This window comes from Aricia agestis, chromosome 10, assembly GCF_905147365.1.
Source record: "Aricia agestis chromosome 10, ilAriAges1.1, whole genome shotgun sequence".
Lineage (NCBI taxonomy): Eukaryota > Metazoa > Arthropoda > Insecta > Lepidoptera > Lycaenidae > Aricia > Aricia agestis.
The window spans coordinates 13276585-13303225 of record NC_056415.1 but is presented as its reverse complement, the minus strand read 5'-3'; the positions used below and the strand labels follow the sequence as shown (position 1 = coordinate 13303225).

Genomic DNA, 26641 nt, shown 5'->3' with positions numbered 1-26641 from the left:
GATTCGACCTCCGGTCTTCGGGGGGGAGTGATGTGGCGGTACCCACAATTCGCCTAACATTCCTGCATCGCGCTATCGAAGTTTTCTGAGCGCGTCGGTATATATACGACAGCTGAGATGTATCTATCACGTGGGCTCCGGCCTGACCGAGCATAACACCTCGCTCGGTCGGAAGATCTTCCTTTGTGGTGGCCACGCATATTCCCACAGTGTCATGCACATAAAGTTAATATACCTAGCGGAATAGAGAAACAAAGGCCTGAGCAAGACAGATGTCACTATCAGTAACACTGCGTGGTAAAAAGAAACGTGTCATACATGACAGCAGCACTCTTTATTTGACGTCCAGTCGGCACGTGCCGTAACTTGACAATATATCCTCATAGAAATCTGGTTCAATCATGCTTGTGTGACTGTATACGTAATACGTACTTATACATAATATTTTTACACACAGATGAAATCAATTTCGGTTTCGTTTGACAGCTCGAGATTGTTGCTCTATTCCACTAGGTGTATTAACTTTATGATATACGAAAAATTCGGAATAGAGCAACAATCTCGAGCTGCCAAACGAAACCGACATTGATTTACGTCTGTGTGTAAAAATTTGTTTACGTATATGTTACGCTCAAAGACCGAATTCGCTCAATGAGCGAAAAAATGGCTCACAACGCGTTGTGGTCACAGTGAAACAGCCACGACGCGAAATTCGCGTCGTGGCTCTAATGAAAACGGCCACGACGCGTTCTGGCAATCACAAAACGACCATAACGCGAAATTCGTGTCGTGGCTGATATATGCTATTCGTTTTTCTTGATTTGTTCTTGATTGATTAATCGTCATGTGCCAAACAGACAGACAGTAATAATATTAGCACGGATAGTATGGAACTATGGATATTTTATAAATAATAATGATAAACACGTTATGCAGTGATTTAGTAAAAGAAAAAATATTTTGTAGTACCTACGCGTGGTAATTCAAACATAATCTTCCATACCTATGGACGATTAATCAATCAAGAACAAATCAAGAAAAACGAATAGCATATATCAGCCACGACACGAATTTCGCGTTATGGTCTTTTTGTGATTGCCAGAACGCGTCGTGGCCGTTTTCATTAGAGCCACGACGCGAATTTCGCGTCGTGGCTATTTCACTGTGACCACAACGCGTTGTGAGCCATTTTTTCGCTCATTGAGCGATTTCGGTCTTTGAGCGTAACATATACACTAATTACACAAGCATCTTTCTAAAAGATTAAATTGTGAACGTGCCGATAAGTGCCGAATAGTCGTCAAACAAATGAAAAAAATGCTGGTGTCATGTATCATACGTCTCTTTTTATCACGCAGTGTTACTGATAGTGACATCTTCAGCTTCAGCTTGCTCAGGCCTTTGTTTCTCTATTCCGCTAGGTAAGTATATTAACTTTATGGTCATGCACTCTGGTTAACAAGTGCCATTTTCGTCAAAACCTGATCTCATGCACCGAAAATTATGATTAAGATTAGCTAGAATAATAAAAAATCTGGATTTTTTGTTTTGAAATAATCAGCGTTTTACGTTAACATTAAAATGTTTTTTTTAGAAAATTTCCTGCTCTTTGAGGATCTATTTTAAAATTTTGATTATCTCAAATAGTTTTCGAAATATTAAAAAAAAAACCTTCTTTTTATGTTTACTCAAATGTTTATAACTTTTGCATTTTTTTTCAGCCCCTCTTGTAATTTTGATAGAATGTTGTAGATGGTATTCCGAATCGAATGAGATCAAAATCATAATTTTCGGTGCATGAGATCAGGTTTTGACGAAAATGGCACTTGTTGATCAGAGTAAGATGTGTGCAATTTATGTGCAATGGGTACAGTGTAGAATGTGCCAGTAAGTGTCTAAACACACTAGACCGAAGTTACGCGGCGGAAATTCCGCATGATTACGCCCGCAACGTATTTTAAATTACCGATGACACACTATTCCGTCGCGTTCCGTCCGTATATTGTTACATGCGTTTGACATTGCGGGATTAATTATGCGGAGTTTCCGCCGCGTCACTTCGGTCTAGTGTGCTTAGACACTAACGCCCTCTGCTCCAAAAATTTTCAATAACACTATTAAAAAAAATGTTGTACTCAATAGGTACCGTTCAATTGTAGTCGCACATAATTATAATTTATAAGTATGTAGGCATGTGTTTAATTTTGTAACATCTTAATTATTTAACTTCATAGACTGTTTACTTACCGATGCAATGTCACAACGATACTACAACGACACGGCTAAGACTCGTTTACGATATCTGTCGAGTGTCTTAAATGCCTGTTTTTACCAACCGTCTCCTAATGCTAAGCATTCCCCAATCCCCATCTGCCATTAAGGGTACATAATTACATATCTTTCAAAATTTCACTAATTTCTGTGAGTCACCTACAGGACGTAAGAACGAAAGAAAAAAGTATTAAAGCATATTAAGTTTAATCAAAAATCGGCCAAGTGCGAGCTGGACTCCCGCACGAAGTGTTCCATACCACTATAGAGCAAAAAGAGGAAAACATGTGGTTTTTGTAAGTAAGATGTGTGCAATTTATTCAGTGTTTTTTTTTTCGTTATTTTTTTTAAATAAACAAACGAGCAAACGGGTCTCCTGATGGAAAGCAACTTTCGTCGCCCAAAGACACTCGCAGCATCAGAAGAGCTGCAGGTGCGTTGCTGGCCTTTTGAGAGGGAATAGGGTAATAGGGGAGGGTAGGGAAGGAAAGGGAATAGGGGAGGGTAGGGAAGGGAATAGGGTAAAGGATTGGGCCTCCGGTAAACTCACTCACTCGGCGAAAATGTGGAATGGAACGTATGGAAGCCCAAGGGGGGTTTCCATACAACAAACAAATATGAAATTTATTTTGTTTTTACTATTTGTTGTTGTAGCGGCAACAGAAATACAATAATATAATCTGTGAAAATTTCAACTCTCTACCTATTACCATTCTTGAGTTACAGCCAGGAGACAGACGGACAGATATCGAAGTCTCAGTAATAGGGTCCCGTTTTTACCCCCCTTTGGGTACGGAACACTAAAAATTTATTCTGACAGATCATTTATCTGTCAGAATGAGTTTTTGAATAAACATAAGCTTACCGAAAGAGAACACTTACCGTTAGGTAGAAAAAAATTGGCATAGTGCGAGTTGGACTCGCGCACATAGGATTCCGTACCCTAAAGGTTCGCGCACACTTTGTCGGCGCGTGCCGGGGCATGCCGGGGCGGGTCGGGGCGCATTGCAGCGCAAAATGCGCTATAGCATACTATTGCCGCGTCGGGTCGCATCGCATTGACGGATTTTAACGCTCACTGTGCCGGGGTGTGCCGAGGCTTGCCGGGCCGCATCGCGTCACATTCGCGCGCAGCTTGCTATAGCACACTGTTGCCGGGGCGCAGCGGGTCTTGTCGGGCCGTGTCGCATTGACGGAAATCTGCCATTTTGTTTCCATTATTGAGATCGAGTAAAAATATAACGTATATATATATATATATATATATATATATATATATATATATATATATATATATATATATATATATATATATATATATACCGACCGATCGGTCAAATAGCTAGTAAAATATTTCATTTTCATTTCATTTTCATTTCATTTCATTTCATTTACATTCAAAGAAATAGAAACACACAGACTCACACAGTAGTCTGATGGGGAAGACAAAGACAATTTTGTCGCTCGTGTTCAGGCGCTCCTGTCATTGCATGAATGCAATTAAATAAAATTCTTGCAAACATTTCCAAAACCAATAAATCAAAGGAGATTATAATTATTTACTTGTTTACATTTTTTCAACTTTATAATATTTTTTTGTTTGTCAAAATTGTTCAATTTAATTTATTCATTATTGTTCACAAAATTAACAGTATTTACAACAATTTTAAATTTAAACATATAATATACTAGCTGTTGTCCGCGACTTCGTCCGCGTAAAGTCCACGCGTCCAGTTTATAGCGCGCGGTGTCAACAAAATTTGTGTCAAATTTAAAAACTTTTTAAAACCCTGGTAAGTGGTACCCCTCTTAGGGCCGCGCTACACCGGAATGGCAGCACTGAAAGTGCTCGCCTCGCCGCTGCCATTCCGGTGTAGCGCGGCCCTTAATTCATCAAAATACCCAAAAACAGCTGTGCAGTGTGCACATAATCTATACTAATATTATAAATGCGAAAGTATCTCTGTCTGTCTGTCTGTCTGTCAGTCTCGCTTTCACGCCAAACGCCAAAAATACCGAACCGATTGTAATGAAATTTTGTATACAGATAGTCTAAAGCCTGAGAAAGGACATAGGCTACTTTTTTACTGGAAAAAAGGGTTGTCAGGGGGTGAAAATGCGTAAATTTGTTCAAATTAAGTTAGTTCCAAAAATTCATAATAGATGGCGCCGTGCGTCTTCTACATCGCGCTGACGCTTGCTCAAAAGTCTTTCTATAAAAGGTGGTATCATCTTATATTTAGGTTTCGATTTTTTTAGATTGTTATATCTATTCTACGGTATTAAATAACTCAGTACTTTATCTGTGCAGTGACGTAACCTTAAACCTATCTATATATTATCAATGATAAATAGTTTATGGGTAAAGTTGTGTAATTGGGGGGGTAAATAAGCTTTAAAATTTGGCTTAAAATATAAAGTTAAATATAAAAAAATGAAATATTTATTGCGAGCACACTGCACAACTGTATTGATTTAAGGGGTACCAGGGTTTTTTTTTTTTTATAAAAGCATTTGACACCAATTTTGTTGACATCGCGCTTTATAAACTGAAGTCCACGCGGACAAAGTCGCGGGCCACAGCTAGTAACTAATAAGTATGATTAGTTCTATGTTACAATGAAGTTAAAATTAAAACACCATCTATTGAATCGTATTAGAACTAAAATGTTCATTGCATCGATACATTTCTGGATTTTTTATAATATTATACATAAAATATATTTAAGTAAAAAATAAAACGCCATCTGTTTTCATATATTAGAATTAAAATGTTGATTGCATTGATATATTTTCTGGATGGAATATAGGCCAACACGGTACACTTGAACCTCCTTTATTTTAGAGCGCCTTCTGTTGTCAACTTGTCACATATATTAGAAATGCAGTAGGAGTTCTATAAGATAAGATAGATTGATTATTATTATACCAAGTGATAATATTATTAAACATAATATTGTAACGTATTAAAAACTATAAACAAAAACATAATAACTAATAAGTATGATTAGTTCTATGTTACAATGAAGTAAAAAATAAAACGCCATCTGTTGAATCGTATTAGAACTAAAATGTTCATTGCATCGATATATTTCTGGATTTTTTATAATATTATACATAAAATATATTTAAGATTTTTGAAATATTATTTTAATACACATCCAAGACCCAGGAACATTGAAAACTTTTTGTTCCGCCTGCGGGACTCGAACCCAGGACCCCCGGGATGAGCGCTGGCCACGCGCAATGCGAATTCATTTTCATCGATATTTTCATGGAAATAAGATATTTTCCCATATCAAAATGTAGCCTATGTCCTTTCTCAGACTCTAGAATAACTGTGTACAAAATTTCATTGCAATCGGTTCAGTAGTTTTGGCGTGAAAGCGAGACAGACAGACTACTTTCGCATTTATAATATTAGTATGGATTTCCAATTATCTAGGCATTAGGCAAAATACAGGTAGAGTCAGAGAAAACCACGACTTGAACTTTATATACGGTCGGTCTGTGACCTTACCAATCTTAAATTGTCTGTTTTACTTGTAATTAGCTTGATTTTTGTTTTTTTAGTTATTTTCTTTGGACTGCTACATAAAAAATAGAATAAACACTTAAGTACATAAATTTACGCTACTTAAAAGTTACAAATATATTACATTTCTTAACATTTATACAATTCGTTTTAACATAATAATAATATATTCTATAGGTCATGTTTTGTAAATAAAAATGTATTTTTTTAATAAATTTAACCCACAATGGAAGCATTTGCAAACGCCTGAAAGCTTATGCAACATTAGCCATGATTATACAAATTTAAGATTTCTTAGTAGAAGAAAAAGTTTTGGGAGTCTAATGCCTGTTTTCACCAATCGCCTCCTAACGCTAAGTGGTCCTCTAGCGGCCATTAAGGGTACATATCCTTCAAGATTTTACGAATTTATGTGTGTCACGTTTGTCCTTGGGGCGTAAGAACTTTTGCAAAACATAACTTTTTTTAAATGTGTTTGTTTTAAGAGATATTTGACCCGCAAAGATCGCTAGGGAACACTTAGCGTTAGGAGACCGTTGGTGAAAACAGGCATAACTCATTGAAAATGACCTACCTAACTAATAAAAACATAATAATATTATTTTATGATTGCTTCCTCAGCACAGTCGGCGTTCAAAGCAGCATTCCTCGCCTGTCTTTTGTAGTCCCGGAAGAACCATCTGAAACAACATTCAAGAATAATTTAATGTTGCATTTCTCATTCCAATACGCCCAATATAAACATTTGAATATTATAATCCATTAATATTACCAAAATTACTGTACAAAAAAATTGGGGTTTCATCGTTTTGAAAATTTTAGAAACCCTGCGCTTGAGGTTAAAAGATTTTAAATACATTTTGAGCTTGAAAGGTGTATTTCGCGGGCTCCAAGATTTTGTTAGAATTATTGCAAGGAAAAATATAATATTACTTAAAGGGAAAATACCACGTCCTCCCCGTACATACTGAATATTTTTTGGTGCCTTGTGACCTTGTGACCTGCATTCAGCCCCCATTCCACGAAGCTCGCGCCCGGTATAATGTAAGTATTAGGTAGAGTGACACTGGCTATGCCATAGCAGGCAGATTCCTAAATTTTTAACCCCCAATGGAAACAGGGGTAGTCTTCATAGGGTAGCGGACTAAGCAGCGTACAATCCCAAAAGTATTAACACCCTAGAGTATAATCACATTGTTTAGTTACATCGTGTAGGTATACAAGACGTGGGAGAACCATTCTTCGGCATGAATTGGCCAGCTCGACCGGATAAATACCTCGTTCTCACAGAAAACCGGCGTGAAACAGCACTTGCGCTGTGTTTCTCCGAGTGAGTGAGTTTACCGGAGGCCCAATCCCCTCCCCTATTCCCTTCCCTACCCTCCCCTATTCCCTTCCCTTCCCATCCCTACCCTCCCCTATTACCCTATTCCCTCTTAAAAGGCCGGCAACGCACCTGCAGCTCTTCTGATGCTGCGAGTGTCCATGGGCGACGGAAGTTGCTTTCCATTAGGTGACCCGTTTACTCGTTTGCCCCCTTATTTAATAAAAAAAAATGTCTGAGTTGCCGTTAATGGGCTTCAGCAGACCGAGTTCGCAACCTCACTCGGAGCTCGGTCGTCAGATCTTCCTTTGGGGCCGCCAAACTTATTCCCACATTTAATAGGAAACCATCTCTATGGGGGTTCAAAAAACGTCGAATACTCTTCGAGAAGTAGGTAGTGCCCTTCGCATGGCTCTTATTGGTGGCCTCCAGATAGTATTTATACTCACATGTAAATAAATAAAGCGGGCACGGAGATGGAGACTGTCAGGAGGTAGACGGCTCCCGGCATGACGTGCAGCGTCGCCATGTACACGCGCGAGTAGATCGGCACGAAGATCAGCATCATCAGGATCTCGAAGAGACCGAACAGAGAGAACACTTTGCCTGAAAGAGATAAATCAATCTGTAGTAGAAAGAGTCCGATTCTGTTTTCGCCTTCGGCAATTTGAGTTAGGCTTCTTACAGTCGAACGGCGTTTGTCGACGGCACGCGTCAGCGGCAGAAGTACCGTTTGTCTGTAAGGGTCAATTTATACTAGTGCAGAGTCGAAGCGCATCGAAGCGAATTATTAAAACTGAACATAACAAATTTAACCTTAACTCCAAAGCGTTAACGCACTTTATTACTTCTTAGAATTTGAAAAGGCGCGCGCATCCGCGGGAATTCGCGTGAATGCGCCCGACCAACGCAGATTGGCCTCGCAGAAATAATGTATGCGTTATGCCCTGAAGTTCAGGTTGAATTTTCTTTGTTCAGTTTTTGGGAATTCGCTTCGCTTCGACTCTGCGCTATTATAAATTGTCCCTAAATGCTCTTAGCGTTTATTTTCTTTTGATCGATTTCATTTTATTTCGACTAATGCCAAAAGAGCATTCATTAGGTAAGTCCAACTATTTGTGATCAGTCAAATTTTAAAATTTAATATTAATAATTCATAAATTAAATTAACCCTAGATGGGTGATTTAATTCAATTAAAATAAAATTATACTAAGCTCATTGATTTGCAAAACAATTAGCTATTTACCTTTGATGTAATTAACAAATTAATTACATTGTTGCAGAGGATCTGAATTCTAACCCCACAAATAAATAATGACTAAATAATGACCCCACAAATGAATAATTCATAAGTGTAAAGTAATAATCCATAATTGTTGTCACGGTGTGTCGGGGGACCTCCAAGTAAACTACGACAACAGCGACTTTTACATTTTGTATCGCCCTAATCGTCGCTCGATGCAGGTCGCTGTGAGCTGACCCTTAAACTACAATGTCAATATAAAATATTTTGTTGCAGAGGATCTGACCCCACAAATGAATAATGACTATAAGGCTCTGTCCCCATCAGACACGGCGCGGCGCCGGCACCGTGTTACGGCACAACGCCGCCACCGTGATATGGTACGGCGCCGCACCGTGTCACGGTACCGCGTACGGTGCGTCCCTATTCAGATTTTTGCGCTCGAACGAAAGTGCTTGTCTGGATAATGCATATGGATCGCGAAAAAAATATTCTCTTGTTATTACTAAGCTGAAGATTGAAAAATAATCATTAAATATTTTTTGAAGTCGGTTAAAAATAAACCGAGGAAATTTTATCTATTATTTATTATAGATAAAATTTCCTCGGTATACATGACATCGGTATTTGTACTACGCGACTTTGATATGTATTTTCATATTATGCCTCGTTTAAGTTTGGACACAAATTTTGTTGGGAAGTTTCACCAGAATAGGGGCGCGCGGTGCACCGTACACGGCACCGTGTCACGGTGCGGCGCCGTACCGTATCACGGCGGCGTCCTGCCGTAACACGGTGGCGGCGCCGTGCCGTGTCTGATGGGGACGCAGCCTAACTGTCCGGTCAATATCATTATCACCCAGTCTTTTGTCTGTCTGTTACCAACTTACTTAACTTTAATTCGGCTCAACTGATTGTTATAATTTTGTTTACAGATCATACTACAGGATACGGATCATAATCGTATGAATTGTTATCTACCTACACAAGGCGTTACAAAATCCATACTGTCTGTCTAGTCTGTCTGTCTGTCTGTCTGTTACCTCTTCACGCCCAAACCATTTAACCGATTTTGCTGAAATTTGGCATGGAGATACTTTGAGTCCCGGGAAAGGACATAGGATACTTTTTATCCCGGAAAAATATACTGTTCCCGAGCGATAAACGAATTTTGGCGCAACGGAGTCGCGGGCATCGTCTAGTTAAGTGATAATACTTCAGGGTGTGTACGTGTTCCTCTAAGAGAGTTCACTGTTAAGGTAACAGCGCTGAAAGGACATTTTTTTTTACTTTTGTATCCAATGGGCAAGCGCCCCAGCGTCATGAATTTTCCCATACAAAAGTGAAAAAAAAAATCTTAAATCTTTTAAACCATTCATACAAAATCCATATCCATACTTACATAATATGTAATATGTACTAATATTATAAATGTGAAAGTGTGTGTCTGTGTGTATATGCCATCTAAGAACAAATATTGCAACGAAAATATTTACGACTCCTGTGTGATAAACTAATTAACTACTAAGGGGCCGGCCCGGCCTCTCATAGAAAACAAGCAATGGAACAGCAAAAAATGGAAAGGGCGTAAGCGACAAAATGGTTTTTGTCGCGTAATTTAAAAATCATAAATACATTTCATATAAGCTATGGGCAAATTAAAGTGTATGCTTGAACCAATCTGTGTACAAATTTTGGAAGCTTAAATCACTCTCCTCTGTTGGCGAAATAGGAATCTCTTTTTTACAGAGGTCTTTTTGATTGATTATTCTGTGTTATATAAGTTGACCAATCGTGTTATGCTATGGGTAATTCAAAGACAAAGACATGATAAATACTGACAATGAACTTTAATTTCTTAGCTTTAGTCATTGCTGAGAAAAATCGATATCGCTACAGCCAAATTACAAGGCGTCGCCTTAATGGGTACACATATAGTCTATAAGGTAGACCACAAGAAGGTCATTAGCTCCCCTACACGTGGCCACTTTTCACTAGCAAATCTAAAAATCATGAAAATCATAAAATAGTTTCCACGACTATAAATCACGAAAACTATTTAGAACTATATCCATAAATAAATAGTCGAGTCACGACAAAACAGCCATATAGTCGTTTATGACACTCACCTAACTCTTGGCTGGACACCAACTTTGAAGTGATGGCTCTCAAGGTGATGACCATTGTACCGTCAAAGAACGCCGCGATGGGTCCTAAAAATTGTAAAACAATTATATAAAATAATAATCAGTGTTATGCATTAAAATTAAAAATTAAAAAATCTTTATTCAGTAACTTTGACATTTGTTAACAAGTGGCTAGGGTACCTTTTTAGGTAAAACACCTCTATTTCTGTTAATAAAGATGATATTTAATTTTATGTACCGACGAGGAAATTGATTCCTAGGCAGTTTTCAGACCAACGTCATTTGGTCGGATCATGACAATTCAATGTTAATTGTGATCTGTCGGCTGGGTTTGACATAACGCGACTAACTACGAAGGTCCCCTCCCCCCCTAATCTAGTAAGGTATCAACTAGCAATCAACTTCTCTGCTAGTACTATCAGAGAAGTTGATCCGATCCAAATCCAAATCCGACCAAATGACGTAGGTCTGTCAACTGCCTGTGAATCGATTTCTTCGAATATGGTACATTTATACACCATATTATAATTTACAATAGTACAATTTTTGAGATTGCCGAGCATTATTATCAAGATGGTGGCACCGTGTCGTAACTACATAGGACACTATCAGCACAATAGACAAAACACTGGGCTAAAGCCAGGGCCAGATCTACCATATGGCTATTTGGGCTTAAGCCCAGGGCCCCATGAGTTCAAGGGCCTCCGTCCCCAGCTACGGCAAGTCAAAAATAGACGATAATGCGAAAGAATTCAAAATTTTATAAAATTTTTGTTGGTATCCCTAAGAATCCTACGACCAAGGTTGATTAAACAATTTAGGTGTTGGTACTATGAACTGACAGTAAAATGGTTGTGAACCTACTCGTAAGTAGTTTCAGCCCAGGGCCTCGTAAGCTCACGGTCCGGCCCTGGCTATAGCATTATTTTTCACGTACGGTAATATATTTTTGTTATAGTGATGACTCGATTAAGATTGTGCTAGACTAATATTCAATATATAGATTAGAATATTTACCCAAAAACACCTCGACGTCATTTCTAGCAAAGGTCCAAACCAGTGCTCCCAATATTCGACTCAACATCGCTATTATACCCAATGTAGAGTCATCTATCTTCAGCTTCTTTGTAAACAGAATTATTGAGAACAGGGTTCCTGAAACATAATTATATTAATTATTATAATACTGTTAATAATATTTTTTTATTTGCTTTTAATATTTTAATAACGATGCCTTGAAATATACAAATGCAAAAACACAGAAATGGTGTAAAGAATTTTTATTTATTCTTTCGTAGGTTCTACGAAATATACGAGGTGGTTTCTCTTCCGTAAATTGAGTTCAGAACTTCAGAGTGCTCTTAGTAGGAGCTATTAAATGCTACGAACTTAAATGTCACTTATTTACCGAGACTGACACAGATATTTTAAATAACATGTCACTCATGTTCACGAGACAGCAATCGGGACGTGATAATTTATAATTTGGGGGCAAATAAACCAAAAAATAAAACATCGTCCTTGTCTCTTCACTACGAATGTCGAAACTACTTCACGACGGTCGTTTTTTGAATGCATCGTTTTTTGAAATACTTACATTGAAAAGATGTGAAAACGGGATGCATCATTGTGACTTTTTTATATCGAGAAAATTTTAAGATATCATATTTTCGCTATTTCAGAACCTCGCAACATATATGATGTAGTATCTATGTTTAAAAAAATTAAACAATTCGTGGCTTATTTCATCGTGTACTTATTTATAAAATCGTTAATTTTGCTTTCTACGCCCTCTTAATGCGTAATTGTATTTGGATAACACGAAAAAGATTTGTGTGAAAAAGGTGTATAGTTATTATAAAATATGACACACACCTACCTACTTCTCATTTTTTATTAGAACTTGGAAGTAACTGCGAAAGAACTCCAGGAGTAATCATAATTAACTTATTTATCTTATGAATTCTTCTTTTATATTTAATGTTATTACTAAAGATTCTTTCGGCTAAATCACAATACTAATTAGTTAACGCCTACTTAAAAATAATTCTGGATATTATTTTAGACGTTAGCTTTAAACCATTTCATTTATGTCAGGGGCCAATAATTAAAAAATATTACAAGTCGCTTAGCGATGATTAATCCAAACGATAATAATATCCATTTTTTAATTAAGAAGCGGCGTTATGCACTTTTTAATGTTTTAGGCTGGCCGCATACACACGTTTTCCGTATTCGCAAATCCGAATGCATGGAATCATTCGCTTTTTTCCGAACTTGACGAATTGAGTGGAATTAGGAGTGCAAGCCAGCGCGTTCTCAAGTGAAGAATAAAAATAAAGTTTAAAAAACCAAAACCCGACTACTAAAACACTCTCTAAAAATTACGAAACAAGAAAACAGTTTATAGTGATATGGAAATGTTTAAAGGATTGCCGTGGTCGTAGAGAGCGTGTTTTAGTAGTCGGGTTTTGGTTTTTTAAACTTTAGTTTTATTTCAGTCATTTTGGGGGTTTTACTTACCAAAAGAATGTAAGCTAAGATTGTACGATGAGAAGATACTCCACTTCAGCTCGTCCCAGTTAAAGCGATATCGACATAGTATATACGCTATTGACACCTCACCTGAAACATATAATAAATATATTTTTAACAAAGGATTTTTTACACTTAAACCCTTGATACATTTAATTGATCTTATGTTCGAATTGTGCAACTACTTATCTATTTACTAATAAAAAAAAAATACAGTAGATAATTTTAATCTATACTATCTATACTAGTCTATAGATACTATCTATATCTATTCTATATATATTAATATTATAAATGCGAAAGTATGTCAGTCTGTCTGTCTGTCTGTCTCGCTTTCACGCCAAAACTACCGAACCGATTGTAATGAAATTTTGTATACAGATAGTCTAAAGCCTGAGAAAGGATATAGGCTACCTTTTTGACTGGAAAAAAGGGTTGTAATGGAGTGAAAATGCGTAAATTTGTTTAAATTAAGTTAATTCCAAAAATTCATAATAGATGGCGCCGTGCGTCTCCTAAATCGCGCTATCGCTTGCTCAAACGTCTTTCTATATGAGGTGGTATCATCGTACATTTGAGTTTCGATTTATTTAGATTGTTAATTCTTTTTTACGTTATTAAATAACTCAGTACTTTATCTATGCAGTGACGTATTACCTTAAAACTATCAATGATAAATAGTTTATGGGTAAAGTTGTGTAATTGGGGGCTAAATAAGCTTTAAAATTTGGCATAAAATATAAAGTTTAATTTAAAAAAATGAAAAATTATGTGCACACTGCACAGCTGTTTTTGGGTGTTTTGATTTAAGGGGTACCAGGGTTTTTTTTATAAAAGCTTATGACACCAATTTTGTTGACATCGCGCGCTATAAACTGAAGTCCACGCGGACGAAGTCGCGGGCAACAGCTAGTATAATATATAGCAATAAATAACGTTTTGTCTTTTGTGTGTGAGCCAGTTAATTTATTTTCTACTGATTCCATGCATTCGGATTACCGAATACGGTAAACGAATTCGGAAATCAAATACGAAAAACGTGCATATGCGGCCAGCCTAAGGTAATAATTAGTCATCTACTTTCTGTAAAGCCTATCGCTGTTTTATTGCACGCACTTTAAATTATTTAATGAGCTCTGTTTCCGAAAAAGAAACTGCAATTAAAGTTAATCGTATACACTATACTGAAACTGTTATCATGGAGTAAAAAAGATCCCACCAAAAACATTTTCATGTAAAAATGTTGCCAATATGAGAACATAATAATATTATAGTTCATCGTGTCAAAAAGTAGTGAGATCTCATGTAGAGCCAAGTTTCTAACCTTACATACTCAGCCCTAAATCTAAAAACCTTAATTTTATACTAAAGCGCGTCAAAATATTTGATAATAATATTATAATGTGTCACCCGCACGAGGAGAATCTAAAAACTCTACACATTAGTTAAAATCGGTGGCCTGTAATGTAATTGTAAGGTTAGAAACTTGGCTCTACATGAGATCTCACTACTTTTTGACACGATGAACTATAATATTATTATGTTCTCATCTTGGCAACATTTTTACATGAAAATGTTTTTGGTGGGATTTCATTTCTTTTTGTGAGCTGGTTTACGTTGTTTTTTTTTTAGTTCATTTTTTAGGGTTCAGTACCCATAGGGTAAAAACGGGAGCCTATTACTGAGACTTTGATGTCTGTCCGCTGTCCTGTCTGTATGTCTATCTGTAGAGACAGATAGACATACAGACAGGACAGTGGACAGACAGAGGATGCAGAGGATGCATCTCAAGAACGGTAGAGCTAGAGAGTTGAAATTTTCACCGATTATGTATTTCTGTTGCCGCTATAGCAATAAATACTAAAAACAAAATTAATTTAATATTTCGGGGGGGGGGGCTCTAATACAACAAACGTGATTTTTTGCTATTTTTTCCTCTTGATAATAATAGATATCGCTGCTGGTCGTCTACATCGCAATATAGCTTGCACAAAAGTTTCATATAGTTATTAATGCACTCTAATCGACAAGAGATGTCACTGTTGTGCACCTACATCGCACTATCGATGACGCGAAGATGTTTGGTATAGCCGTTTAACTTTCGAAGCTACTTTTTTTTGTTTTTAAGTAACCGTAAACCGATGTTGTTGGCATTAAAAATATATTTTATGACCTACTATACTAATTATCCTAAAATTCCTAATCAATCTGTTTCAAGTTAAGTAAACTTGAAATAGATTGACAGTTAAGTAACTAATTATTATTATTATAATTAATGAAATATTCTTATTAAGTAACTAGAAGTCCCGCGCGGCTTCGCCCGCGTAAATTACGAATTATACGGAAACCGTACATTTTCCCATAAAAAATAGCTATACTTCCTTCACGTGGTCTACTCTATATCTGTGCCAAATATTGCCATAAAAATTGCTCCAGTAGTTCGTGAGATAAACCCTTTCTAATATTTCTCCCGTTTTTCCCACATTTTCCTGAGTTTCTTCGGTCGTATTAGTCTTAGCATGATAATATAAAGCCTATAGCCTTACTCGATAAATGAGCTATCTAACACTGAAATAAGTTTTAAAATCAGACCTCATAATAGGCTGCCTTTTTGCCATTAAGCCTCATAATAATTAATCATGGGACGATGCATGGTATAATATGGTAGTGATGATGATGATGATGAATGTAATTTGTATAGTAGCATATGCTTTCCATTCTTAAAACAACGCCGAAACTCCCAAACTTGTATCTATAAAGAATCTGGAGTTCTCTCAGCACCTTCCGAACCACGGTATACCAGGTATATTTCGGTGCAAAATCTTACTTATTGGTAGCATATGCTTAGAATACTTCTCACGAAACCGAAGTCACCACATGTTTCCCTATAAATTTTGACGAGTTCCCTCCATTACTTATGGATCCTTCATCAGATCACCACTTTTGTGAATTTAATACCAAATTGGGATGATACCCCATATGCCAAAAGAAAAATTTTGAAAATCGGTTAACAAACGGCGGAGTAATCGTTGAACATAAACAAACGAACATAACACCTCCCCCATTTTGAAAGTCGGTTAAAATTGTAGCCTATGTGTTATTCTGATGTATAAGCTATATTATTGTAAAGTTTCATTAAAATCCGTTCAGTAGTTTTTGCGTGAAAGAGTAACAAACATCCATACATCCACACATCCATACATCCATACATCCAAACAAACTTTCGCCTTCATAATATTATAAGTAGGATAAGTAAGATTAGTAGGAAGTAGGAAGGATAATATTAGTAGGATTAAATATTTGCAAAGAAATGCTAAGACTACGACTATTCTTTGAACTTACGTACTTAAGTACCCAAAGGGTAAAAACGGGACCCTATTACTAAGACTTCGTTGTCTTTCCGTCTATCCGTCTGTCTGTCTGTCTGTCTGTCTCTAGGCTGTAACTCAAGAACGGTAATAATAATAATAATAATAATAATATCTATGGACGCTTCACACCACGTCAGTCTGGCCCTGTGGTAAGTACCTGAAGGACTTGTGTTACAGGTACCAGACAACGGAAATATATTTAATACTTTTATACTATACATATATTTAAGATTTTTATTATATGATACACATATTTAATACACATCCATGACCCAGGAACTTTGAAAACTTTTTGTTCCGTCGGCGGGACTCGAACCCGCGACCCCCGTCTTGAGCTACCAACGCGCTCACCACTGAGCCACAGAGGTAATAGCTAGAGAGTTGAAATTTTCACAAATTGTGTATATCTATTGACGCTGTAACAACAAATACTATAAATAAAAATAAAATAAAAGTAATATGAAAGGGGGGCTCCCATACAACAAACGCGATTCTTTTGGTATTTTTTGCTCTATATCAATAATAACAACAGATAGGTACTTGAATTTTTCTCAAAGTCCTTAGTTATATGTCTTCTTTAATATTTAATAATAGTATTAAAATAAAATAAAAAATTAAGGGGGGCTCCCATACAAAAAACACAAATTTTTGCCTAATTTTGCTCTATAATGGTACGGATATAGGTTAAGTTGGGTTTGATAATTTTTTTGTTGTTTTAGTACTAATATCATGTTACATACCAAATTTCAGCTTTCTAAGACTTCAGGAAGTACCCTAATAGTTTTGATGATCGGTGAGTCAGTGACCAAATTGTGGGTTTTTGGACACCTATAAAATCTAAAGTATAATAGCTACGATATTCAAACTTTGCGCATTTAATAACTATACCCATGTCACTATACCTTAAAAATTTCAACTATCTGGCATTATTCAAACCAAAGTTACGAGGGTTCAAAAATACGACGAAACGTTTCGAGAAAAGGTAGGCAGTGGCCTTGCGCGCTTCGCTTGGCTCATCTTGGCGGGGGCACTCCCGTGCCCCCAGATGCCGCAAATTTTCCTTTGCGGCATCTGGGGGCAAGATTGGTGTCAAAAGTATGAGTACTATCAAGGTGAGATCGCACAAGGCGTATAGTGAAGTGACGAGACACATCACTTCCCATAGTATTGAAGTGCTGCGGCGCTTAGTTCCCCTGCTGTAGTAGCCGACCAGGGTAGCAGTCTTTGAAAAAAATAAAAAGTGAAAAAAAATAGTAGGATAAAACCCATTAGAAAAGGAGGAGAATATTACAAAAATGAAAGGAAAAATAATTTACGGGCGATCTGAGATCGGGAAGGGGATGGGGATGAGTTTTTAAGGGTATAAAACGGTTTATTTCAATCTCCGGCAAAATTAAAAGTCTTAAGGAAAAAAGTCTAATCGCAAAGTTATAGGTAATAAAAAGGTCTAAAACTTTTTTCACATAACCTCAAAAATTATGTGAAAAATTATAAAAAAAAGTTATATCCCAAATACGCTGTAATTTATTTGATAAGAAATATTTATTTTTTCACCTTATTTTGAATTAATATCGAAAAAGCACCCTAATTTTCAATCTAAAATTTACCCGTCAAAATATCAGCTTTTTTCAAAAAGTCTTTCTGTTCGTGGAAATCTCTACTTTCCTGTGGTGAAAAAATATATAATTTTAGTATAGTAAAATATCTTCTCAGAAAATGCAAAAAATCGAATAGAACTCGAATTCGTTTTTTTAATTATTACATAAAATAATACAATTTAGAGCTATTTATTAACCCTTAATTAGTCGCATGGGGTCAAATCACTTTCAAACCGAAAAAAATATGTGATAGAGTTCTAGGAATACAACGACGCTCTTGGTAGTCTCCTAACTCCTATCACGGTATCCTAATAAGTGGTAGCCGGTCAGCTAGCGCTGGTGCATGCGTCGGTACTCTCTTGAGCGCTGACCCCATGCGACCACTTACGTGACTTTTTTTGCCACAAGATAAGTTTATATTATTGTAATATTATGTTTAATTTTTAGATTATTTTTGTTATATGTTTGCCATGAATCGGCAACTAAGATTGAAGACTCCGGTAATGATTAAAATTATCTCTGACCACCTGATGGTGATGATGATGAGGGTGATGACCAAAAGTGCGTAAAAAATCATAAAGTGAGGAAAATATGTTTGTCAATATTATCTCAAGATCTAATTCCTTCGGTGCTGCAAAAAAAATCTAGTTATCAGAGTGAAAAGTATTTTTTTTCATCTTGGTCTCAGCTATGGTGATATTTTGGATATTTCAAGACAGAAAAGAAGTTGAGTGTTTTTTTTTTTTGTTGTAAGCAGGCAAACCATGGTTTTTGTTAATTAATATTAATTAATATAAAGCCATTTAACAATTTTCATAATTGATATTTCGATTTATTCATTTTTGGCCTCAATTTTCACTATTTTACTTGGGGTCAGTAAAGACCCCATGCGACTAATTGTGTGACTTTCTTGATGCGTCTAATTAAGGGTTAAAATGTACACTTTAATTACTTGAAAAACCTAATATTACATGTTAAATTTTGTAGAATAGGCAGGTGCCGCTTGTATTTTATTTTTCTTAGTTTGGTACTAATAGAATAAAACATATTTATTCATTACATTTACATCATTATTGATATTCACTAAGAAGGAGAAAATATAGAAATTAGGTTTAAAAATTGATTTTGTACTTAGGTGGCAGTTGGCACACTCCAAACATAGCTTGTTGCGTGCCTCTTTAGTAAGTACGTGAGATATTGTGGGGCCCATATTTTTTTTGGCTTTTAATAAGAAGTCTAAAATATATTTCGAAGGCTTGATAAATACTACTACTTGTTGATACAAGTAACTTTTTTGCCCTTACTTCAATAAATTGGCCGAAAATATATCAAATACTTTTTACGTCTATTTTACACATTTTTCCAGATATTTTTACCCTTTAAAATACATAAAACTCATTATTCCTCTAAAAATTAAATACGCACAGTGAGTGCCAGTGACACACTTCCCCTTTCTACTCTAATATCCCCCCAAACCCCTTTAAATCTTGGTTACGGCGAGAGTTAGTCTCTAATAATTTTGCAAAAATCTTATATTTTTATTGGGCTTCGGCTAGACTATAAAAGCAAACTTTCATTTTTGAAATTTGTGTTCTTGGTTAATTTTCAATGCAAACAATCGGATAATAGCCATCAAGTAACAGGCACAAGAAAAAAGTATGTTTTGGTCGACCTATGTAATCTCTTATATGTATATAAAACGAGCTTTTGCCCGCGACTTCGCTCGCGTTAAGAACTATTATTATATACAAACTTTCATCCCCTATTTGAACCTCTTGGGGTTGGAATTTATCAAAATCCTTTCTTAGCGGATGCCTACGTTATAACATCTACCTGCATGCCAAATTTCAGCCCGATCCGTCCAGTGGTTTGGGCTGTGCGTTGATAGATCACTATGTCAATCAGTCAGTCACCTTTGAGTTTTATATATATAGATTCTCGTGTCACAATCTTAGGCCGCTCCGAAACGGCTTTACTGATTTTAACCAAATTTTATATGCATATTCAGTGGGTCTGAGAATCGGCTACTGGGTACTTTTTATATTGATAAGTGCATTTGTTGAATAATTAATAGTAAATTCGAGACTGACGACGACCATTGTTTGCATGCTACGGAATAGCGATGGACGTTGCCATGGTGACATACTTATTTTAGTCACTTCAATAAAATATGGGTGAAATACTTTAATAACGTTTGCCGGGACAACTAGCTATACCTCCGAAACGGCTTTACTGATTTTAACCAAATTTTATATGCATATTCAGTGGGTCTGAGAATCGGCTACTGGGTACTTTTTATATTGAAAAGTGCATTTGTTAAATAAATAATAGTAAATTATTACAACTCGAGACTGACGGCGATCATTGTTTGTGCGACGGGATAGCGATGGACGTTGCCATGGTGACATACTTATTTAGTCACTTCAATAAAATAATACGGGCGAAATACTTTATATGGCAAAGAAACGATTGCCGGGACAGCTAGTATATTAATATTAATATTTAAAGTTATAAATAGGTATGTATATTGGTAAAAATATAAAGGTTGAAAACATAATATTTTGATAGCTAGTGTTACCTGTTGGATTAATAAAAAGAACAAAAATATTATGGTAATAGAGGGTTTAAATTAGTGTAATGCGGACATTTAAACGCCAGGCAGGTTTTTAGGAAACCGGCTGCTTAAATAGGTTAGAAGGCTATTATCAATACTCATATTATAAACAGGACAAAGTGTATAAATTTTTGAGGTTGTAATATATTATATTCACTGAAAACACATAATATTCACTGAAGCGATCTTAAAAATTATTTCAACGTAAGTGTCATAGGCTTTAAAAATTTTAAAATTAAAAAAAAAATTAAATTCTACCGGAGACAAAAATTTGTATGCCAGGAATACCATTTCATGCAGGCGAAGCACCGAGAAAGAGCTAGTGATAAATAGACTAATTAAATCTACGTCAAAATTATTACATTATATGTACTTGCTTCCATAGTACTTGCTATAGATTCCATGAATAACAATAAAGGCAGTTTGGCAGGCAATTGTTGCGCAATATTTTGATCCTATTGATAAAGATTTTAGGATAGGAGATTTTAAGATAAAGATTTTAAGATAGGAGCTTATTGCAATAACTGAACTGTGTACACGTATGTAAACTGTAAACATTACGATCATGATGAAATGAACGTAGGAGTATATTTTAGTCAAAATTTAAAAAATATTCGAATGGCCTTAAAATAAACAACAAAGTGGATTTCAATTTTACTTGAAGACAGTCTTATCAAAAACTTGTAGTAAAAGTAACTGCCTATTTTATTTTCGTAGGAGTAATAAAATAAATTTTGAAACAACTACTCACCCCAAATTCCACCATGGACAAGACACACGGCTACCATTATCAGGCATAATTTCATTCGTCGATTATTGGGAGCCTTCTTAAAAACTATTTTCAATATTTCCTTTAAGCTTTCAAAATTGAAAAAATCTAAGATGAATCCCACGATTCCTGAACGTTTGGCCTGTAAAGAAAACAATTATACGTTCATCTTTAACGAAATTGATTTGTATCAATATAGTTTCAAAATGCTTATGTAAGTACCTTAGATATATTTTTATGTTCGGCGTTATCTTGAATGCGATAGCATACGTATAGTAAAATCAGGAGCTGGAGGACCGCAGCTATTCCGAACACTCCAAAATATCCAGTGTACCGCAACAGAACCCCACTCACTCCCATTCCTACGGGGAATGAGATCGACAGCCCCAGGGTCAGCACTCCCATCCTGAACGTCCTCGTATGCTCCGACGTTATATCGCCCAAGTAGCTATACGATCCGAGGAACATGACGTACCATCCTCCGGTGATCGACAGGAAGATCGTCGCCAGAAACGCCGTCCATTCCACTGGGACTATATCGAAGAAGTACGTGTTCACCATGTCGATAATGCAAGTGAACAACTCCCCCGATATCGGCATCAGCATGCACACTTTCCGTTTGCCCATCTTGTCGCTCCACGCGCCGATGAACATCATCATGATGATGGGAAATACTGTCGCGATGACGCTCTTCCAAGCCTCCACTGACGCCACCACCATCTGAACTCCATCCTCCGCCTCGCTCAGTTCGTCACGCTGTCTCAGCTTCAGCGCAGTACACACGCTGTCGTTATACTTCAAGTTCACCCTGCATGCTTTTTCCAAATTGAGGTTCTGGACACCAGTCATCGCAATCACACTCGCTATCATAAAAATCGAAACAACCGGTTCGACTGTTATGTTGTCTTTGAATTCCTTGATCTTCTGAAAAATTGTAAGTTTTTTCATATCGCCTTTTTCATTCTTCAGCGGAATGGTCTGTTCAATGTTTTCACTTGACAGCTTTGAAGAATGCTCCTTATTTTTAGTTTTCATCTTGTTTTCAGTATCCTTGTTTGCACTTTTGTTAAAAGATCCAGAGTTTTTTTTATTTTAATATCAATGTACTATTTTCTATTATAATCTAAGCACCATCACAAACTGCAACAATTGAGAAAAATTCTCAAAAAAAATATCTAACACAAATGTTTGTATCCAGATTTTTCAATACTATAATTTTATGTACATTTTATCTACGAAGCCACAGATGATCGCGGCAGACAAATTTAAAATGAGAATTAATGGGGCAGCCTCTTCGACGGTCACATAGTACGGCGCGAGCGCTCGTCAGGAACTCAATGCTGAAGGCGCTAGAAAAATTAATTTATATACTGCTGTCATCACAAAAAACGGCGACAGAATTTATAAATGAAAATCAGTCGACGATCAGAGAGAAAATGCAGTAAGCAGTTTACCCTACCTATTTATATCTAAGGCGATATCTATATGCTTAGAAACAATAATAACATAGTCACGTTTTAGCATGAAAATGTCGTTTGCATACATAAAAAATAAATGATGCGTTATATAAATACTAAAACGGTGAAGCTTGAGTCTTATCAAGGGACCGGGTGTTCCGTCTCTTATTTGAAATACAAGAAAATAACATTGAAATACTCAAAGATATAAAGACCCCAACAGCAAACCAACAAACATAAAACAATGTTTTCAATTTATTTTTCTTTTTTATTGTGGGGGTGTAGGTTTCAGATTGTTTTGTATGATCAGCGTTGTAACAAGAAGGCTACAGCTGACCATAATATATGCCGATGGCTGCAGAAGATTAATTTAATTTAAAAAATCAATGAGATGAAATCTTCAAATCTATATATATAAAACTCAAGGGTGACTGACTGATTGACAATATAGTGATCTATCAACGCACAGCCCAAACCACTGGACGGATCGGGCTGAAATTTGGCATGCAAGTAGATGTTATGACGTAGGTATCCGCTAAGAAAGGATTTTGATCAATTCCAACTCCAAGAGGTTAAAATAGACGATGGAAGTTTGTATCTAATAATATTTCTTAACGCGAGCGAAGCCGCGGGCAAAAGCTCGTTACTAATAAATGGTATTTGATTACAATTATTAGTTATAATTTATGTTCATTTATTCTGACGCAGTAGTACAGTTTAGTAGTCAATTCTGAAATAGAGGAGGAACGAAACAAGGATTTTTGTATGTGAGTATTATCGATACTCACATACAAAAATCCTTGTTTCGTTTTAACTAGGGATTGCAATCCGGCGTCATTTTCAATCCGGACCGGATTTGACCGGATTACCGTCAATCCCCGGATCCGGTCAGATTCGGCCGGATTGATGAAATTGACCTAAAAACCGAAAATCATCCTATTTTTCTTTCTAATTCAAAAAAAAGGCATATACGCATCACTTGTAGCTGATTGATGCAATATTTTCAAAGCGAGATAACCACTCTTTAAAAATTGTAGAGCATGGAACAATATTTTAAATAGTTAATGGAATCAGGCGTTACTTTGCGGAAATCCATAGTTTAAATTTAGTTTGTTATTATTTTTAGCAATATTCCGCGAAAACAACTTCCACCTTTAAGTAAATGAGTGAGTGTACGCATAGGCACGCGTACAGGTGCTGTACGCATGCCTATGCGTACACTCACTCATTTACTTTCCTACTCCCGTGATTTTTTCACATTTCTAGAAGCAACCGTTTAGCTGGTAGAAATGGGAGGGGACACTGGACTCTAACGATTTTTTCAACTTTAAAACTTCATATTGCACAAATGGATCCCTAAATCAGAAAATGATCTAAGAATTCTCGTAATATTTTTTAAAACCTATCCAACAAACACCCCACATAGTGGGGACTGGGTGGACGCCAAAAAAAAAATATTTTTAAGATTTTATATACAATTTTGTTGGAATCATTAATATGTATATTCATTCTAATTTACAGCTTTGTAGGTCCTATATATTATAGTCTCTGAGCAAAACCGCGGACAGACAGACGGACAGACAAACGGACAGACAGACAGACCGAAACTATTACGGGTTATTGTTCACTACAAAACCCTAAAAAAGTGAGAAAAAGCTTATCCAGGGGTAACGCATTTAACGTAAGTTATTCATGCAACAACCAAATCAGTTTGCCACAAATTAAAGTATATTATTATTTTTAGCAATATTCCACGAAATAAACCTCAACTTGTAAGTACATGAGTGAGTGTACGCATAGGCATGCGCAGTACGGCATACACTCACTCATTTACTTACAGGTTGATGTTTATTTCGCGGAATTTTGCTATATTAATATACAAAATTTTAAGCTATGCATATCCGCAAAGTAACGCCTGATTCTATTAACTATTGCCACAAATCGCTAACACCGGATCCGGTCGCCGGATCCGGTATATTGGGACCGGATCCGGTACCCGTAAAATGACGCCGGATCCGGCAAATTTCCGGATCCGGTTTTCCGGATTGCAATCCCTAGTTTTAACGTCCAATAATGAACTCGTAAACTTTTTTGGTACCTATAACTTTGAAAACTTTGATTTTTTCAATCTTTCACCAGTAAGTACAGCACCTGAAATGATGTCAAAAACTACATTGTTTACGAAATCACTATTATTTTAAAGTCTTATTTTATTACGGGCCTTTTTCACCATTTTCTGATAAAGTGCCTAATAGGGTATTCACAACTTTTTTGACAGATTCTCCATACTTGATCTGTCAAGTAATTAATTGATGGATATCCTTATCAGGAAGTGGTGAAACAGGCCCTAAGAGTGTATATATTTAAGTTAAGTTAAACACGTTATTTTTGCAGCTCACCACATTCACACTAATTATAAAATATGCAAAAGCGCATAATATTATATCAGTTTGTTGCCTCTTTACGTGTGCTGCTAAGACTATTTTGACGTTATTGAGCATGGAGTTACTTTGAGTCCTGGAATCGTTTTAAATATCCATTATTATCCAGATCAAAATATAGGTTCCTGCAAGGTTCCTACGCGATAAACCTGCGCGAACAAAGTTACAGTTTGCGGGCAATATCTAGTAAATTAAATAGCAATTATTGAGATCATCGATCATCATCAACACCTGAAGATACACATAGACAGACTGGCCATCCGCGGTGGGCTGGGTGTTCCAAATAACGAAATAAGGAGAAGGTTATATGTTCGGCTGTGGTTTTTTTTTTGGCAATGTTTTTGAACGTAAATAATCGTCATAATTGAGGATCATTTGAATATCATTTTTAGTTTGACACTGTGTAGAGTAGTGACGTTATTTTTTCCTTTTTTGGCTTGCAAAAATTTTAGAAACCCGTTCTCATTTTGTAACTTCTTGAAAAATTCCATCAGTATTTCGCTGCTCAGCTTTGATCTATTTTTTTTTTATGAAATAAGGGGGCAAGCGAGCAAACTGGTCACCAGATGGAAAGCAACTTCCGTCGCCCATGGACACTCGCAGCATCAGAAGAGCTGCAGGTGCGTTGCCGGCCTTTTAAGAGGGAATAGGGTAATAGCGGAGGGTAGGGATGGGAAGGGAAGGGAATAGGGTAGGGGATTGGGCCTCCGGTAAACTCACTCACTCGGCGAAACACAGCGTAAGCGCTGTTTCACGCCGGTTTTCTGTGAGAACGTGGTATTTCTCCGGTCGAGCCGGCCCATTCGTGCCGAAGCATGGCTCTCCCACTTATAATTCTTTCTTGAGGTCTTTTTGATTTGGTCTGCCAGTTTTTTTTTAAGTCTTTTATATATAAAACGACGTCTTAATTCTTATAGGTCACCTTTCTACCAATATTATATATTATGTCATTTAAATATAGGTACATTAAAAAACAGAAAAAAATATTTGGAGTGATGAAAAACTATAAATATGTACTATCAGAGAAGTTGATTCCTATGCAAATCGGGGACCTGAGTAGTTTGGTTGCGTTACGTCAAACCCAGCTGACAGATCACAATTAACATTGAATTGACATATTCGACCAAATAACGTTGGTCTGTCAATTGCATAGGAATCAACTTCCTCCATGGTACATAAGTCTGTAATAATAATTTCAGATAACGACAATATTGTTTTAATCGTAATTTATTCCTTTAGCAAACAAAGCAACCATATCATATTTTAAGACAGTTTTAAACAATTTATATTTGTTACAACTATATTTTATAATTTACTAAATATACAACAAAACTC

General features: G+C 36.3%; 1 protein-coding gene across 1 annotated transcript; it reads right to left on the bottom strand.

Moving 5' to 3' along the window:
* Positions 1–6309: 6309 nt before the first annotated feature.
* Positions 6310–22815, bottom strand: LOC121731108 (proton-coupled folate transporter-like). The gene is made up of 7 exons (XM_042120451.1): positions 21631–22815; positions 21391–21550; positions 13045–13146; positions 11539–11676; positions 10504–10587; positions 7580–7736; positions 6310–6486 (listed from the first exon to the last, which is right to left on the bottom strand). The coding sequence occupies exons 1-7, from the start codon at positions 22441–22443 to the stop codon at positions 6405–6407; spliced, it is 1536 nt and encodes a 511-aa protein (XP_041976385.1). The 5' UTR covers positions 22444–22815; the 3' UTR covers positions 6310–6404.
* Positions 22816–26641: the final 3826 nt, after the last annotated feature.

Bases quoted from the DNA above. Each gene is read 5' to 3' on its own strand.
- LOC121731108 (XM_042120451.1), bottom strand. From the start codon at position 22,443: ATGAAAACTAAAAATAAGGAGCATTCTTCAAAGCTGTCAAGTGAAAAC. The intron at 13,147-21,390 runs GTGAGTAGTTGT...TATATGTTTCAG, and splicing joins TGTCCATGGTGGAATTTGGG to GTGAGGTGTCAATAGCGTAT. The intron at 6,487-7,579 runs GTGAGTATAAAT...ATGTTGTTTCAG, and splicing joins CCCGCTTTATTTATTTACAT to ATGGTTCTTCCGGGACTACA.